Source organism: Meleagris gallopavo, unplaced genomic scaffold, assembly GCF_905368555.1.
Source record: "Meleagris gallopavo unplaced genomic scaffold, MGAL_WU_HG_1.1 scaffold_36, whole genome shotgun sequence".
In the NCBI taxonomy this organism is placed as follows: Eukaryota; Metazoa; Chordata; class Aves; order Galliformes; family Phasianidae; genus Meleagris; species Meleagris gallopavo.
The window spans coordinates 22,983-41,178 of NW_028147049.1; the positions used below are offsets into that span (position 1 = coordinate 22,983).

Below are 18,196 nucleotides of genomic sequence, written 5' to 3' on the forward strand. Positions count from 1 at the left end.
CCCATAGAGACCCATAGAGACCCCATAGAGACCCAATAGAGACCCAATAGAGACCCATAAGGACCCATAGGCACACATAGAGACCCACAGAGAGACCCATAGAGGCCCCATAGGGATCCATAGGGACCCATAGGGACCCCATAGAGACCTATAGAGACCATAGAGACCCATAGAGACCCATAGAGATCCCACAGAGACCCATAGAGCCCCATAGGGACCCATAGGGACCCTTAGAGACCCACAGAGACCCATAGAGCCCCATAGAGCCCCATAGAGACCCATAAGGACCCACAGGCACACATAGGGACCCACAGAGAGACCCATAGAGGCCCCATAGAGATCCATAGGGACCCATAGAGACCCATAGAGACCATAGAGACCCATAGAAACCCATAGAGACCCCACAGAGACCCATAGAGCCCCATAGGGACCCACAGAGACCCATAGAACCCCATAGAGACCCACAGAGACCCATAGAGACCCCACAGTGACCCATAGAGACCCCACATCCCCCCATGGAATCCCATATCACCCCACGTAGCCCCATAGAGCATCTCCCCCCACACCCCTTGACCTCTGACCCCCCCCATGACCTCCGACCCCCCGTGACCTCTGACCCCCCCCCGTGACCTCTGACCCCGCAGACCCCCCCCGCATCCTGCAGGCCCCGGATCCCGTGCTGGTGGATGAGGGCGGCTCCGCTGAGCTGCAGTGCGAGGCGGAAGGGAAACCGATGGGCAGAGAGAGCCTGAGATGGGGGAGGCTGGTAGGGGTACGGGGTACGGGGGGCTTCATGGGGGGAGACGGGGTTCTGTGGGGGGATATGGGGCGGTGTGGGGGATGTGGGGGGATAGGGGGATATGGGGGAATACTGGGTCTCTATGGGGTTATGAGGGGGGATATGGGGGGATAGGGGGGATATGGGGTCTCTGTGGGGGATGGGGGGGATATGGGGGGATAAGGGGGATATGGGGGGATAGGGGGTCTCTATGGGGTTATGTGGGGGGATATGGGGCGATATGGGGGGATGTGGGGGGATGGGGGGGATAGGGGGGAATATTGGGTCTCTATGGGGTTATGAGGGGGGAAATGGGGGGATGGGGGGGATATGGGGGAATATGGGGTCTCTGTGGGGGATAGGGGGGATATACTGGGATATGGGGGAATACGGGGTCTCTATGGGGTTATGAGGGGGGAAATGGGGGATGGGGGGGATATGGGGGAATATGGGGTCTCTGTGGGGGATAGGGGGGATATACTGGGATATGGGGGAATACTGGGTCTCTATGGGGTTATGAGGGGGGAAATGGGGGGATGGGGGGGATATGGGGGAATATGGGGTCTCTGTGGGGGATAGGGGGGATATACTGGGATATGGGGGAATACGGGGTCTCTATGGGGTTATGAGGGGGGATATGGGGGGGGTAAGGGGGGATATGGGGGGATAGGGGGGATATGGGGTCTCTGTGGGGGATAGGGGGGATATGGGGGAATACTGGGTCTCTATGGGGTTATGTGGGGGGATATGGGGGGATAAGGGGGATATGGGGGGATAGGGGGTCTCTATGGGGTTATGTGGGGGGATATGGGGTGATATGGGGGGATGTGGGGTCTCTGTGGGGGATAGGGGGGGATATGGGGGAATACGGGTCTCTATGGGGTTATGTGGGGGGATATGGGGGAATAAGGGGGATATGGGGGGATAGGGGGTCTCTATGGGGTTATGTGGGGGGATATGGGGCGGTATGGGGGGGATATGGGGGAATATGGGGGGATATGGGGGGATATGGGGTCTCTGTGGGGGATAGGGGGATATGGGGGAATATGGGGTCTCTATGGGGTTATGAGGGGGGAAATGGGGGGATAGGGGGGATATGGGGTCTCTGTGGGGGATGGGGGGGGATATGGGGGAATACTGGGTCTCTATGGGGTTATGAGGGGGGAAATGGGGGGATGGGGGGGATATGGGGGAATATGGGGTCTCTGTGGGGGATAGGGGGGATATACTGGGATATGGGGGAATACGGGGTCTCTATGGGGTTATGAGGGGGGATATGGGGGGGGTATGGGGGGATATGGGGGGATAGGGGGGATATGGGGTCTCTGTGGGGGATAGGGGGGATATGGGGGAATACTGGGTCTCTATGGGGTTATGTGGGGGGATACGGGGGGATAAGGGGGATATGGGGGGATAGGGGGTCTCTATGGGGTTATGTGGGGGATATGGGGTGATATGGGGGATGTGGGGTCTCTGTGGGGGATAGGGGGGATATGGAGGAATACTGGGTCTCTATGGGGTTATGTGGGGGGATATGGGGGAATAAGGGGATATGGGGGGATATGGGGTCTCTATGAGGTTATGTGGGGGATATGGGGGCGTATGGGGGGAAATGGGGGGATATGGGGGGATATGGGGTCTCTGTGGGGGATAGGGGGATATGGGGGAATATGGGGTCTCTATGGGGTTATGTGGGGGGATATGGGGGGATAGGGGGAATGGGGGATAGGGGGGATAGGGGATTCTGTGGGGGATAGGGGGGATATGGGGGAATACTGGGTCTCTATGGGGTTATGGGGGGATATGGGGGATGGGGATATGGGGGGGATATGGGGTCTCTGTGGGGGATAGGGGGGATATACTGGGATATGGGGGAATACGGGGTCTCTATGGGGTTATGGGGGGATATGGGGGGGGTATGGGGGGATATGGGGGGATAGGGGGGATATGGGGTCTCTGTGGGGATAGGGGGATATGGGGGAATATGGGGTCTATATGGGGTAATGGGGGGAGGGACGGGGGGGATATGGGGGATACTGGGGTCAATGGGGTTATGTGGGGGGATATGGGGGGATAGGGGGGATATGGGGTCTCTGTGGGGGATAGGGGGGATATGGGGGAATATGGGTCTCTATGGGGTTATGTGGGGGATATGGGGGGATAGGGGGATTATGGGGTCCTATGGGGGATAGGGAATGGTTCATATGGGTATATGGGGGATATGGGATGGGTCTCTATGGGGTTCTGTGTGGGGATATGGGGGGATATGGGTGATATGGGGGGGGGTCTGGGGTTCATATGGGGGATATGGGGACTATGGGGAAATGAGGATGGGGGATATGGGGTCTCTATGGGGGGATATGGGGATCTATGGGGAACAGGGGGGGATGGGGTCTCTATGGTTATGGTGGGGATATGGGGTAAGGGGGATATGGGGGATGAGGGGGATTTGGGGTCTCTGTGGGGAATAGGGGGGATATGGGGGAATAGGGGGTCTCTATGGGGTTATGTGGGGGGATATGGGGTCTATGGGGGATATGGGGTATAGGGGGGATATGGGGTCTCTGTGGTGGATGGGGGGAATAATGGGATATGGGGGAATATGGGGTCTCTATGGGGTTATGTGGGGGGATATGGGGGGATAAGGGTCTCTACGGGGTGTCTATGGGGTCACTATGGGGCTAAGTAGGGGTATTTGGGGGTATGGGGGCATATGGGGTATCTGTGGGGGATATGGGGAGTAGGGGGTCTCTATGGGTTATGTGAGGGGTATGGGGGAATATGGTGGGATATGGGGGCTATGGGCCTGTATGGGGGGTTATGGGGGGATTTGAAGGGATATGTGGGGTTATGGGGTCTCTGTTGGGCATATGGGGCTCTAATGGGGGATACGGGGGGATATGGGGTCTCTATGGGCTAATATGGGGGGGTATGGGGTTCTATGGGGGGTTATGGGGGCCAATGGGAGATGTGGGGTCTATATGGGGTCAGTATTGGGGGAAATGGGGGACCATGGGGTTCTATGGGGGTAATGAGGGGGGACGTGGGGTTATGGGGTCCATATGGGGTCAATATTGGGGGATATGGGGGGATATGGGGTTCAATGGGGGGATATGAAAGGGGACGGGGGGTTATGGGGTCTCCATGGGGTCTGTATTGGGGGATATGGGGGGATATGGGGTTCTATGGGGGGATATGAGGGGGGATGGGGGATATGGGGTCCCAATGTGGTCTCTCAGGGGGGATATGGGATATATGGGGATACGGGGTCCTTATGGAGGGATAATGGGAGATGTGGGGGGGTATGGGGTTCAATGGGGGGATATGGGGTCTCTAAGGGTCTATGTGGGACTCATTGGGTCCCTATGGGTCCCTATGGGTCACAGTGGGTCTCTGTGGGTCTCTTTGGGTTACGGGTCCCAATGGGACAAAATGGGACACAGTGGGGTTATGGGGCCCCAATGGGACGCAGTGGGGTTATGGGGTCCAATGGACAAATGGGACACAGTGGGGTTATGGGGTCCCAATGGGACACAGTGGGGTTATGGGGTCCCAATGGGACAAAATGGGACACAGTGGGGTTATGGGGTCCCAATGGGACACAGTGGGGTTATGGGGTCCCAATGGGACACAGTGGGGTTATGGGGTTCCCAATGGGACACAGTGGGGTTATGGGGTCCCAATGGGACACAGTGAGGTTATGGGGTCCCAATGGGACACAGTGGGGTTATGGGGTCCCAATGGGACCAGTGGGGTTATGGGGTCCCAATGGGACAAAATGGGACGCAGTGGGGGTATGGACACAGTGGGGTTATGGGGTCCCAATGGGACAAAATGGGACACAGTGGGGTTATGGGGTCCCAATGGGACAAAATGGGGCACAGTGGGGTTATGGGGTCCCAATGGGACAAAATGGGACACAGTGGGGTTATGGGGTCCCAATGGGGCACAGTGGGGTTATGGGGTTCCAGTGGGACACAGTGGGGTTATGGGATCCCAATGGGACAAAATGGGACACAGTGGGGTTATGGGGTCCCAATGGGGCACAGTGGGGTTATGGGGTCCCAATGGGACACAGTGGGGTTATGGGGCCCCAATGGGACAAAATGGGACACAGTGGGGTTATGGGGTCCCAATGGGGCACAGTGGGGTTATGGGGTCCCAATGGGGCACAGTGGGGTTATGGGGTCCCAATGGGACAAAATGGGACACAGTGGGGTTATGGGGTCCCAATGGGACACAGTGGGGTTATGGGGTCCCAATGGGACAAAATGGGACACAGTGGGGTTATGGGGTCCCAATGGGGCACAGTGGGGTTATGGGGTCCCAATGGGGCACAGTGGGGTTATGGGGTCCCAGTGGGGCACCATGGGACACAGTGGGGTTATAGGGTCCCAATGGGGCACAATGGGGTTATGGGGTCCCAATGGGACAAAATGGGACTCAGGTGGGTTATGGGGTCCCAATGGGGCACAGTGGGGTTATGGGGTCCCAATGGGGCACAGAGGGGTTATGGGGTCCCAATGGGACAAAATGGGGCACAGTGGGGTTATGGGGTCCCAATGGGACAAAATGGGGCACAGTGGGGTTATGGGGTCCCAATGGGACAAAATGGGACACAGTGGGGTTATGGGGTCCCAATGGGGCACAGTGGGGTTATGGGGTCCTAGTGGGACAAAATGGGACGCAGTGGGGTTATGGGGTCCCAATGGGGCACAGTGGGGTTATGGGGTCCCAATGGGGGGGCACAGTGGGGTTATGGGGTCCCAATGGGGCACAGTGGGGTTATGGGGTCCCAGTGGGACAAAATGGGACGCAGTGGGGTTATGGGGTCCCAATGGGGCACAGTGGGGTTATGGGGTCCCAATGGGACAAAATGGGACGCAGTGGGGTTATGGGGTCCCAATGGGACACAGTGGGGTTATGGGGTCCCAATGGGACACAGTGGGGTTATGGGGTCCCAATGGGACAAAATGGGACGCAGTGGGGTTATGGGGTCCCAATGGGGCACAGTGGGGTTATGGGGTCCCAATGGGACACAGCGGGGTTATGGGGTCCACATGGGACACAGTGGGGTTATGGGGTCCCAGTGGGACAAAATGGGACACAGTGGGGTTATGGGGTCCCAATGGGACAAAATGGGACACAGTGGGGTTATGGGGTCCCAATGGGACAAAATGGGGCACAGTGGGGTTATGGGGTCCCAATGGGACAAAATGGGACGCAGTGGGGTTATGGGGTCCCAATGGGACACAGCGGGGTTATGGGGTCCCAATGGGACACAGTGGGGTTATGGGGTCCCAGTGGGACAAAATGGGACACAGTGGGGTTATGGGGTCCCAATGGGACAAAATGGGGCACAGTGGGGTTATGGGGTCCCAATGGGACAAAATGGGACACAGTGGGGTTATGGGGTCCCAATGGGGCACAGTGGGGTTATGGGGTCCCAATGGGACAAAATGGGACACAGTGGGGTTATGGGGTCCCAATGGGACGCAGTGGGGTTATGGGGTCCCAATGGGACACAGTGGGGTTATGGGATCCCAATGGGACAAAATGGGGCACAGTGGGGTTGTGGGGTCCCAATGGGACGCAGTGGGGTTATGGGGTCCCAATGGGGCACAGTGGCGTTATGGGGTCCCAATGGGACACAGTGGGGTTATGGGATCCCAATGGGACAAAATGGGGCACAGTGGGGTTGTGGGGTCCCAATGGGACACAGTGGGGTTATGGGATCCCAATGGGACAAAATGGGGCACAGTGGGGTTATGGGGTCCCAATGGGGCACAGTGGGGTTATGGGGTCCCAATGGGACACAGTGGGGTTATGGGGTCCCAATGGGACAAAATGGGACACAGTGGGGTTATGGGGTCCCAATGGGACAAAATGGGGCACAGTGGGGTTATGGGGTCCCAATGGGACAAAATGGGACACAGTGGGGTTATGGGGTCCCAATAGGGCACAGTGGGGTTATGGGATCCCAATGGGACAAAATGGGACACAGTGGGGTTATGGGGTCCCAATGGGGCACAGTGGGGTTATGGGGTCCCAATGGGACACAGTGGGGTTTTGGGGTCCCAATGGGACACAGTGGGGTTATGGGGTCCCAATGGGGCACAGTGGCGTTATGGGGCCCCAATGGGACACAGTGGGGTTTTGGGGTCCCAATGGGACACAGTGGGGTTATGGGGTCCCAATGGGACAAAATGGGACACAGTGGGGTTATGGGGTCCGAATGGGACACAGTGGGGTTATGGGGTCCCAATGGGACAAAATGGGGCACAATGGGGTTATGGGGTCCCAATGGGACACAGTGGGCTTATGGGGTCCCAATGGGACAAAATGGGACACAGTGGGGTTATGGGGTCCCAGTGGGACAAAATGGGGCACAGTGGGGTTATGGGGTCCCAATGGGGCACAGTGGGGTTATGGGGTCCCAATGGGACACAGTGGGGTTATGGGGTCCCAATGGGACGCAGTGGGGTTATGGGGTCCCAATGGGACAAAATGGGACACAGTGGGGTTATGGGGCCCCAATGGGACACAGTGGGGTTATGGGATCCCAATGGGACAAAATGGGGCACAGTGGGGTTATGGGGTCCCAATGGGACAAAATGGGACACAGTGGGGTTATGGGGTCCCAATGGGGCACAGTGGGGTTATGGGGTCCCAATGGGACAAAATGGGGCACAATGGGGTTATGGGGTCCCGATGGGACGCAGTGGGGTTATGGGGTCCCAGTGGGACAAAATGGGGCACAGTGGGGTTATGGGGTCCCAATGGGGCACAGTGGGGTTATGGGGTCCCAATGGGGCACAGTGGGGTTATGGGGTCCCAATGGGGTCTGGAAGGGCCGCAATGGGTTCCCCAGCAGGAGGCGGCCGATGGGGCCGTTCCGGGGCCGTTGCCCCCTGGGTTGCAGGCTGTGGGTTTTGCCCCCCGGGGCCGCCTGAGGGTGGTGGGAGCACGGAGGGAGCTGGCGGGAGCCTACGAGTGTCGCGTGGACAACGGGGTGACACCGCCAGCGAGCGCCATCGTCAGGCTGGTGGTGAGATGTGAGTGGGGGGCTGGGGGCAATGGGGGGGGGGGGGGCACTGGGGGGACGGACGTGGGGATATTGGGGGAAGGACGTGGGGACATTGTGGGGTTGGATATGGGGACGTCCATGGGGGCAGACGGGGGGCACTGGGCTGATGGACGTGGGGGCGTCCATGGGGACACTATGGGGACAGATATGGGGACACTGGGGGGATGGACGTGGGGACATCGGGGGGACATCATGGGGACATCATGGGGACATCATGGGGGACATCATGGGGACATCATTGGGGACATCATGGGGACATCATGGAGGACATCATGGAGGACATGAGGGGGACATCATGGGGGACATCATGGGGACATCATTGGGGACATCATGAGGACATCATGGAGGACATCATGGAGGACATGAGGGGGACATCATGGGGGACATCATGGGGACATCATTGGGGACATCATGGGGACATCATGGAGGACATCATGGAGGACATGAGGGGGACATCATGGGGGACATCATGAGGACATCATGGGGACATCATGGGGACATCATGGGGACATCATGGGGGACATCATGGGGGACATCATGGGGACATCATGGGGACATCATGGGGGACATCATGGGGACATCATGGGGACATCATGGGGGACATCATGGGGGACATCATGGGGACATCATGGGGGACATCATGGGGGACATCATGGGGACATCATGGGGGACATCATGGGGGACATCATGGGGGACATCATGGGGACATCATGGGGACATCATTGAGGACGTCATGGAGGACATCATGGGGGACATCATGGGGGACATCATGGGGGACATCATGGGGGACATCATGGAGGACATCATGGAGGACATGAGGGGGACATCATGGGGGACATCATGAGGACATCATGGGGACATCATGGGGACATCATGGGGACATCATGGGGGACATCATGGGGGACATCATGGGGACATCATGGGGGACATCATGGGGACATCATGGGGACATCATGGAGGACATGAGGGGGACATCATGGGGGACATCATGGGGACATCATGGAGGACATGAGGGGGACATCATGGAGGACATCATGGAGGACATGAGGGGGACATCATGGGGGACATCATGGGGACATCATTGGGGACATCATTGGGGACATCATGGGGGACATCATGGAGGACATCATGGGGACATCATTGGGGACATCATGGGGACATCATGGAGGACATCATGGGGGACATCATGGGGACATCATGGGGGACATCATGGAGGACATCATGGGGACATCATGGGGACATCATGGGGGACATCATGGAGGACATCATGGAGGACATCATTGAGGACGTCATGGAGGACATTGTGGGGTCATTTTTGGGGTCATTGTTGGGGACGTCATTGAGTTCATCCATTGGGATCATCCAGCGGTGACACCACGGTGCCCTCCTTGACCCCTGACCTTTGACCCCTGACCCCAGATGGCCCCGAGCTGGAGGACGACATGGAGGTGGTGGCGGTGCCGGATGGCGCCGAGGTGGCGGAGCTGCGGTGCAGAGCGCGGGGGGTTCCGCCTGTGGAGCTGAGCTGGGAGCACTACGGCCAATCGCTGCCACCCGACGGCGACCGGTAACCAATCAGAGCCTGGCAGGGTCGGGGGGAGCCAATCAGATTTACTTGGGGTGAATGGGAATCAATTAGAGCCAGCTGAGGTCAGCGGGAGCGAATCAGATCTAGCTGGGTCAAAGAGAACCAATCAGAGCTAGTTGGAGTCAACGGGAGCCAATCAGATTTAATTGGGGTCAGCAGAAGCCAATCAGATTTAATTGGAGTCAGCAGGAATCAATCAAAGCCAGCTGGGGTCAGTGGGAGCCAATCAGATTTAGTTGGGGTGAACGGGAACCCAATCAGAGACAGCTGGGGTCAGCAGGAGCCAATCAGATCTAATTTGGGTCAGTGGGAGCCAATCAGATTGTCTTGGGGTGAATGGGAACCAATTAGAGCCAGCTGAGGTCAGTGGGAGCCAATCAGATCTAGCTGGGTCAAAGAGAACCAATCAGAGCTAGTTGGAGTCAAAGGGAGCCAATCAGATTTAATTGGGGTCAATGGGAACCAATCAGAGTCAGCTGGGGTTAGCAGGAGCCAATCAGATTTGGTTGGGGACAACAGGAACCAATCAGAGCCAGCTGGGATCAGCAGGAGCCAATCAAAACTAGGCTGGGGTCAACAGCAACCAATCAGATTTGACTGGGGTCAACAGGAACAAATCAGAGCCAGCTGGGGTCACTGGGAGCCAATCAGATTTGGTTGGGATCAACTTGGACCAATCCTGAGGTCAGCAGGAGCCAATCAGATTTAGACAGGGGTAGTAAGAACCAATCAGAGCCGGCTGGGGTCAGCAGGAGCCAATCAGATTTAGCCGAGATCAACTTTCCACCCCAGTTCCGTCCCAGTCCAGGCCCAGTTCCTCCCAGTTCCACCCCATTCCCCCTCCCAGTTCCTCCCAGTTCCTCCCCATTCCCCCTCCCAGTTCCTCCCAGTTCCACCCCATTCCCCCTCCCAGTGCCTCCCAGTTCCTTCCATCCCCTCCCAGTTCTCCCAGTTTCCCCTCACATCCCTTCTCAGTCCCTCCCAGTCCTCCCAGTTCCCCCATTCCCCTCCCAGTGCTTCCCAGTACTCTCAGTACTCCCAGTTCCCCCGTTCTCCTTCCCAGTCCTCCCAGTGCCTCCCAGTCCCTCCCAGTACTCCCAGTTCCCCCCCAGTTCCCCTCCCAGTTCCCCCCCATTCCCCCTCCCATTCCCTCCCAGTGCTCCCAGTTCCCCCCACTCTCCCTCCCAGTCCCTCCCATTCCCTCCCAGTCCTCCCAGTTCCCCCCATTTTCCCTCCCAGTGCCTCCCAGTCCCTTCCAGTCCCTCCCAATCATCCTAGTTCCCTCTCCCAGTGCCTCCCAGTCCCTCCCATCTCCTCCCAGTCCCTCCCAGTCCTCCCTGTTCCCCCCACTCCCCTCCCAGTCCCTTCCATCCCCTTCCAGTCCTCCCAGTTCCCCCACTCCCCTCCCAGTGCCTCCCAGTCCCTCCCAGTCCCTCCCAGTCCTCCCTGTTCCCCCCACTCCCCCTCCCAGTCCCTCCCAGTTCCTTCCAGTCCCTCCCAGTCCTCCCAGTTCCCCCATTCCCCTCCCAGTACCTTCCATCCCCTTCCAGTCCTCCCAGTTCCCCCACTCCCCTCCCGGTGCCTCCCAGTCCCTCCCAGTCCTCCCTGTTCCCCCACTCCCCCTCCCATTCCCTCCCAGTCCTCCCAGTTCCCCCCCATTCCCCTTCCCAGTCCTCCCAGTCCCTTCCATCCCCTCCCAGTCCTCCCAGTTCCCCCCCACTCCCCCTCCCAGTGCCTCCCAGTGCCTTCCAGTGCCTCCCAGTACTCCCAGTTCCCCCCTGTTCTCCTTCCCAGTCCTCCTAGTGCCTCCCAGTCCCTCCCATCCCCTCCCAGTGCCTCCCAGTTCCTTCCATCCCCTCCCAGTGCCTCCCAGTCCCTTCCATCCCATCCCAGTGCTTCCCAGTTCCCCCCCACTTCCCCTCCCAGTGCCTCCCAGTTCCTTCCATCCCCTCCCAGTGCCTCCCAGTGCTTCCCAGTCCCTCCCAGTCCCTCCCAGTCCTCCCAGTTCCCCCTCACATCCCCTCCCATGCCTCCCAGTCCCTCCCAGTCCCTCCCAGTCCTCCCAGTTCCCCCTCACATCCCCTCCCATGCCTCCCAGTCCCTCCCAGTCCCTGCCAGTCCCCCCCAGTGCCTCCCAGTTCCCCCCCACTCCTCCTTCCAGTCCCTCCCAGTCCCTCCCAGTGCCTCCCAGTCCGTCCCAGTACTCCCAGTTCCCCAGGTACCACTGGAGGCAGTGGCGGGAGGCTCCGTGGAGCAGCAGCGTCCTCAGGGTCACCAACGTCAGCCTGGAGCGCTCCCAGCGCCGCGCCGCCCCCTCCCCAAACTGGGACCAGTATCCAAACTGGGAGCACCGGAACCGAACACTGGGGAGCTTCGTGTGCGTGGCGAGGAGCGCCAGGGGAACGGCCAGGAGGGAGATGAGGCTGCAACTGGCGGGTACTGGGAGGGACTGGGAGGGACTGGGAGGGACTGGGAATGGGACTGGGAGCACTGGGAGGGAATGGGAGCACTGGGAGGGACTGGGAAGGAATGGGAATGGGATTGAAGGGGGACTGGAAGCACTGGGAGGGACTGGGAGTGTGACTGAGGGGGTACTGGGAGCACTGGGAGGGACTGGGAAGGAATGGGAGGGAATGGGAATGGAACTGGGAGCACTGGGAGGGAATGGGAGTGGGACTGAGGGGTACTGGGAGCACTGGGAGGGACTGGGAAGGACTGGGAGGGAATGGGAATGGAACTGGGAGCACTGGGAGGGAATGGGAGTGGGACTGAGGGGTACTGGGAGCACTGGGAGGGACTGGGAAGGACTGGGAGGGAATGGGAATGGAACTGGGAGCACTGGAGGGAATGGGAGTGGGACTGAGGGGGTACTGGGAGCACTGGGAGGGACTGGGAGGGCATGGGAGTGGAACTGGGAGGGATTGGGAAGGATTGGAAGGGACTGGAAGGTACTGGGAATGGAAATGGGAGCACTGGGAGGGACTGGGAGTGGGACTGAGGGGGTACTGGGAGCACTGGAAGGGACTGGGAAGGACTGGGAGTGGAACTGGGAGGGACTGGGAAGGATTGGAAGGGACTGGAAGGGACTGGGAATGGAACTCGGAGCACTGGGAGGGACTGGGAGCACTGGGAGGGACTGGGAGGGACTGGAAGAAAATGGGAATGGAACTGGGAGGACTGAGAGGGACTGGAAATGGGATTGAAGGGGGACTGGGAGCACTGGGAGGGACTGGGAGTGGGACTGAGGGGGTACTGGGAGGGACTGGAAGGGACTGGGAGGGAATGTGAATGGAACTGGGAGCACTGGGAGGTACTGGGAACGGGACTGGGAGCACTGGGAAGGACTGGGAGCACTGGGAAGGACTGGGAGGAACTGGGAGACCAGACTGGGAGACCCCAGTGGGGAATTCAGGTGGGCTGGGTTCATACTGGTCCATACTGGTCTATACTGGTTCATATGGATCCATACCGATCCATACTGATTTGCTCTGGTCCATACTGGTTCATACTGGTCCCTACTGGTCCATACCAGTTTGTACTGGTTCATACTGGTTTAGACTGGTTTGTTCTGGTTCATATTGATTCATACTGGTTCTTACTGGTTCATACTGGTCTATACTGGTTTGTACTGGTTCGCTCTGGTCCATACTGATCCATACTGTTTTGTACTGGTCTACACCGGTTCATACTGGTGTATACTGGTTCATACTGGTGTATACTGGTTCATACTGGCCCATACTGGTCCACACTGGTCCGTACTGGCCCATACTGGTCCATACTAGTTTGTACTGGTCTATACTGGTCCATACTTACTGGTCCTTACTGGCCCATACTGGTTTATATGAGTTTATACTGGTCCTTACTGATTCATACTGGTTTATGCTGGTCCTTACTGATCCATACTGGCCCATATGGACTTATACTGGTTTATACTGGTCCTTACTGGTCCATACTAGTCCATACTGGTTTATGCTGGTCCACACTGGTCTGTATTGGCCCATACTGGTCCATACTAGTTTGTACTGGTCTATACTGGTTTATACTGGTTCGTACTGGTCTATACTGGTCCATACTTACCGGTCCTTACTGGCCCATACTGGTTTATACTGGTTTATATGGGTTTATACTGGTCCTTACTGATCCATACTGGCCCATACGGGTTCCTACTGGTTTATACTGGTTCTTACTGGTCCTTACTGGTCCCACAGACCGGCCGGACCCCCCCCGCGATGTTCGCGTGTTGCAGAGCAGCCCCACAGCGCTGAGCCTGGAATGGAGGGCCGGGTTTGGGGGGGGGCTGCAACAGAGCTTCGTTGTCAGGTGGGGGAGGGGGGAAAGGGGGGGGGGGACAAAAATTGGGGGGGGATACAAAAATAGGGGGGGGAACCAAAAATGGGGGCGGGGAGCAAAAATGAGGGGAGACAAAAATTGAGGGGGAGAGAATTGGGGGGGGGGCAAAAATGGGGGGAGGGGCAAAAATAGGGGAGCGGACAAAAATATGGGGGGAGGGGGTCCTAAAATGGGGGGGTGGGGGGCGGAAGTGGGGGGGAGGGGGTGGGCTGAGATGGGGGGTGTCCTAAAAACGCGGGGGGGGGGGGGGGGTCTCCCTGAAGCTCACCCCCACCCATTTCCGGTCCTCTGCCCTCAATTCCAGTTCCTTACAATCCACTTCCGGTTTTCAAATAGCCCTTCCCAACCCACTTCCGGTCTGATCCCCCTTATCTCCTTCTCACTTTCACTTTCCCATTCTCCTCATTTTTCCGGTCCCTTCAAACCCTCCCACTTCCGGTCTCCCTATAGCCCTCCCCCAAACACTTCCGGTCCCCCCTCCCACTTCTGGTCCCTTTGCAACCCCTCCCCCCCATTCCGGTCCCCTTATAGCCCTCCCCAACCCATTTCCGGTCGGATCCCCCCTAATTTAGCTCTCACTTTTGGTTTCATATTCTCCCCCTTTTCCTCACCACTTCCGGTCGCTGCGAACCCACTTCCGGTCTGCCTATAGCCCTCCCCCACCCACTTCCGGTCCTATCCCCTTCGTTTTCGTCTCCTTTTCGCTTTCTCATTCTCCCCCTCTTCCTCACCCCCTCACCTCCCCCTCTTCCGGTCCCTTCGAACCCACTTCCGGTCTCCCTATAACTCTCCCACACCCACTTCCGGTAATCTCCCCCCGCTTCCGGTCCTCTCCCTATAGCCCTCTATCACCCACTTCCGGTCGGATCCCCTTCATTTACTTCTCACTTTCACTTACCCATTCTCCTCAATTGTCCCACTCACTTCCGGCCCGCGCTGACGTCACTTCCTGCCCTTCCCCTCAGAGTTCAGGGTCCCGGCGCTCCGCCCCCCCCCGCCGCCTTCCTGGCTCCTGACCCCGCCCTCACCGTCAGCGGCCTCCGCCCGTCCACCACTTATGACGTCATCATCACCGCGCGCAACGCCCGGGGGGACAGCGCCCCTGTGGTCATCAGGGCCACCACTTCCGGTATGTGGAGGAGGTGGCAGGAAGTGGAGGAGGGCTGTACCGGAAGTGGGGGGGGGATGTAGTGGAAGTGATGCTATAGGGAACGTGGGGGGAGGGGATACAGGGAAGGGGGGGAGGGTGAATGGACACCACTTCCGGTGCGGCGGTGCAGGGGCAGGAAGTGGAGGGGGCGGGACCGGAAGTTGGGGAGTGTGTAGTGGAAGTGATGCTATAGGGCACGTGGGGGGAGGGTGAATGGAAACGGAAGTGGATGGGACCGGAAGTTGGGGTCTGAACCGGAAGTTCGGGTCGGAAGCAAAGATGAAAGTGAAAATGAAAGTGAAAGTGGGGAGGGGGCAAACTTGGGGTGGTTCCAGATGTGAAGAAGTAAAAGTGAAACTGAAAGCGGAATTGGGGTCCCGAAGGGAAAGTGAAACCGGAAGTCACACCACGGGGAACGGAAGTGGCAGATTGGGACAGGAAGTTGGGGGTGCGGGGGGTTGAAGTGCTGCCATGGGGCACGTGGGGGGGGTGAGGAAATGGGAAAGGGGTGCAAGGGGTAATGGGAAATGGAGGTGGGTGGAATGGGAAATTAGGGGGAGGACCGGAAGTTGGGGTCAGAACCGGAAGTTGTGGGTCAGAAGTGAAATTGAAAGCGGAAATGAAAGTGAAAGTGAAAGTGGGGGCGACAAGTCAGGAGTCGATCCAGAAGTGAGGTCAGAAACTGAAACTGAAAGTAGAGTTGGGGCTCCAGAGTGAAACCGGAAGTCAGACCCAGGGGAAAGGAAGTGGCAGATTGGGACAGGAAGTGGGGGGTGAGAGGTGGAATTGCCACCATGGGGCTCCCGGGCAGAAAAGGAAGTGGGAATGGAGGGGAGGTTAACAGAAATGGATGTGGGTGAGATGGGAAATCTGAGTGAGGACAGGAAGTTGGGGTCAGAACCGGAAGTCGGGCTCAGAACGGGAAGTGAAAGTGAAAGTAAAAAAGTGGGAGCTGCAAACTGAAAGTCGATGCATAATCGAGGCCGCAAAAGTGAAACCAGGAGTGGAACTGGGGTTCTAAAGTGAAACCGGAAGTTGAGCCCCGAGGAACGGAAGTGGCAGATTTGGACAGGAAGTGGGGGGTGGAAGTGCCACCATAGGAGACGTGGGAGGAGGGGAAGTGGGAAAGGAGTGGGCGGGGATTAACAGAAATGGAGAGGGGGAATGGGATGGGAAATCAAGGTGCGAACTGGAAGTTCGTTCAGATCCGGAAGTTGGGGTCAGAACCGGAAGTCGGGCTCGGAACCGGAAGTCGGGCTCCGAACAGGAAGTAGAGGGTTCAAAAGTAAAGGTGAAACAGGAGGGGGTGGTCGTCGGGAACCGGAAGTTTTGATCATACCGGAAGTGATGTCAGAACCATTCCCCCACGCAGACCTGCCCCAGGATTGGCCGCAGCCCCCGACGAAGCCCCGCCCCCCTCGGCGCTGCCCATTCCTCCAGCCCTCGTGGGGGTGCTGTGCGCCGTGGGGGCGCTGCTGCTGTTGGGCATCGGAGCGTTGGGCGGAGCCTTAATGAGGTGGAACCGGAAGTGGGGGGGCGGGGGCGAGGAAAGGGGGCGGAGCCCAGAGGTGACGGGAGAGGAGAGTGTGGAGGTGAGGGGGGGGAGGAATGGGGGGCAATGGGGGACAATGGGGGACAATGGGGGGCAATGGGGGAAATGGGCGAAATGGGGGGCAATGGGGGACAATGGGGGCAATGGGGGAAATGGGGGAAATGGGGGGCAATCGGGGACGATGGGAGACAATGGGGACAATGGGGGGCAATGGGGGCAATGGGGGAAATGGGGGGCCATTGGGGACAATACGGACAATGGGGGGCAATGGGGGCAATGGGGGGCAGTGGAGGCAATGGGGGCAAAGGGGGGCAATGGGGACAATGGGGGCAATGGGGGCATTGGGGGCAATGGGGGCAATGGGGACAATGGGGGCAATGGGGGCAATGGGGGCAATGGGGGCAATGGTGGGGTGTCATGTGACACATGGGGGAGGGGTCCCAGCCCCGTTTATTTATTGGGGGGGGGGCATTTGGGGGTCTTCCAACCCATTTTTTTTTGCCCCCCCCCCTCCAGTCCCTTTTTTTTTTGGGGGGGGTGTCCTTTGTCCCCCCCAGACCCATTTATTTATTGGGGGGGGAATTTTGGGGTCCTTCAACCCTTTTTTCCCCCCCCCAGACCCATTTATTTATTGGGGGGGGGGGGTTTTGGGGCATTATTTCCCCCCCAGCCCCCCCCACCCCTTCAAATCCTATTTATTTGGGGGGAGGGGGGTGAAATTTGGGGGTCCACCACAGCCCCTCCCTCACTTTTCCCCCCTCCCCCCCCCCCCCCAGATGAGCTCCGTGGGATCTTGGCTGCCCCCCCCACCCGGCGACGCCGCCCCCCCGCTTTGGAGGACCTCCCCCCCCCAATTTGGGAGGACTTCCAAAAATGGGACCCCCCCGCGACCCCCCCAGGGCTGCACCATCACTACGAGGACGTGGTTGAATGGGGGGGCAGTGAGGAGGTGAGAAACGACCCCCTCCCATATTTTTTTTTGGGGGGGGGGGGGGGGTCTCTGACCCTCTTGGGGGCGGGGGTGCCTTAATTTTGCAGGGGGGGTCTTAATTATGGGGGTGATTTGGGGTCTTTAATTACCCCCCCCAGCCCCTTTAATTTGGGGGGGGGGGGGGATTGGGGTCTCTGACCCTTTGAGTGGGGGGGGGGGCTCAATCTGGGGGGAGATTTGAGCTCTCTAAATCTTCCTCCCCCTCTCCCCCCCCCCAATTCTGCAGGTGCCCTTTGACCTCCGGGGGGAGCTGGTGTGAGCACAGCCAATAAAGAGCGACTAATTAACGGCCCTCATTAGTGGCGTCTCTGTGGGTCTGTGGGTCTCTATGGATTCCTATGGGTCCCTATGGGTCTCTGTGGGTCCCTATGGGTCCCTATGGGTCTCTATGGGTCTCTATGGGTCGCTATGGGTCTCTATGGATCCCTATGGGGCCCCAAGGGTCTCTGTGAGTCTCTGTGGGTCACTATGGGGCTCTAAGGGCCCCTATGGGTCGCTACGGGTCCCTATGGGTCTCTGTTGGTCCCTGTGGGTCTCTATGGGTCGCTATGGGTCTCTATGGGTCTCTGTGGGTCGCTATGGGTCCCTATGGGTCTCTATGGGTCTCTGTGGGTCTCTATGGGTCTCTATGGGTCCCTATGGGTCCCTATGGGTCTCTATGGGTCTCTATGGGTCCCTATGGGTCCCTATGGGTCTCTAT

The 18,196-nt window shown here is 58.5% G+C and overlaps 1 protein-coding gene and 1 pseudogene across 1 annotated transcript in view; both read left to right on the top strand.

Moving 5' to 3' along the window:
- Positions 1 to 17,792, top strand: part of NPHS1 (NPHS1 adhesion molecule, nephrin) — a 40,260-nt gene extending 22,468 nt beyond the window's left edge. Inside the window, 10 exon segments of the mRNA XM_085215435.1 lie at positions 645 to 772; positions 7,650 to 7,833; positions 9,285 to 9,432; positions 11,672 to 11,889; positions 13,662 to 13,773; positions 14,769 to 14,932; positions 16,326 to 16,352; positions 16,355 to 16,545; positions 17,282 to 17,454; positions 17,723 to 17,792. Of these exon segments, the coding sequence (XP_085071561.1) occupies positions 645 to 772; positions 7,650 to 7,833; positions 9,285 to 9,432; positions 11,672 to 11,889; positions 13,662 to 13,773; positions 14,769 to 14,932; positions 16,326 to 16,352; positions 16,355 to 16,545; positions 17,282 to 17,454; positions 17,723 to 17,768 (1,391 nt within the window). The 3' untranslated portion in view covers positions 17,769 to 17,792.
- On the top strand, positions 12,353 to 13,655 carry LOC146541879 (uncharacterized; annotated as a pseudogene).
- Positions 17,793 to 18,196: the final 404 nt, after the last annotated feature.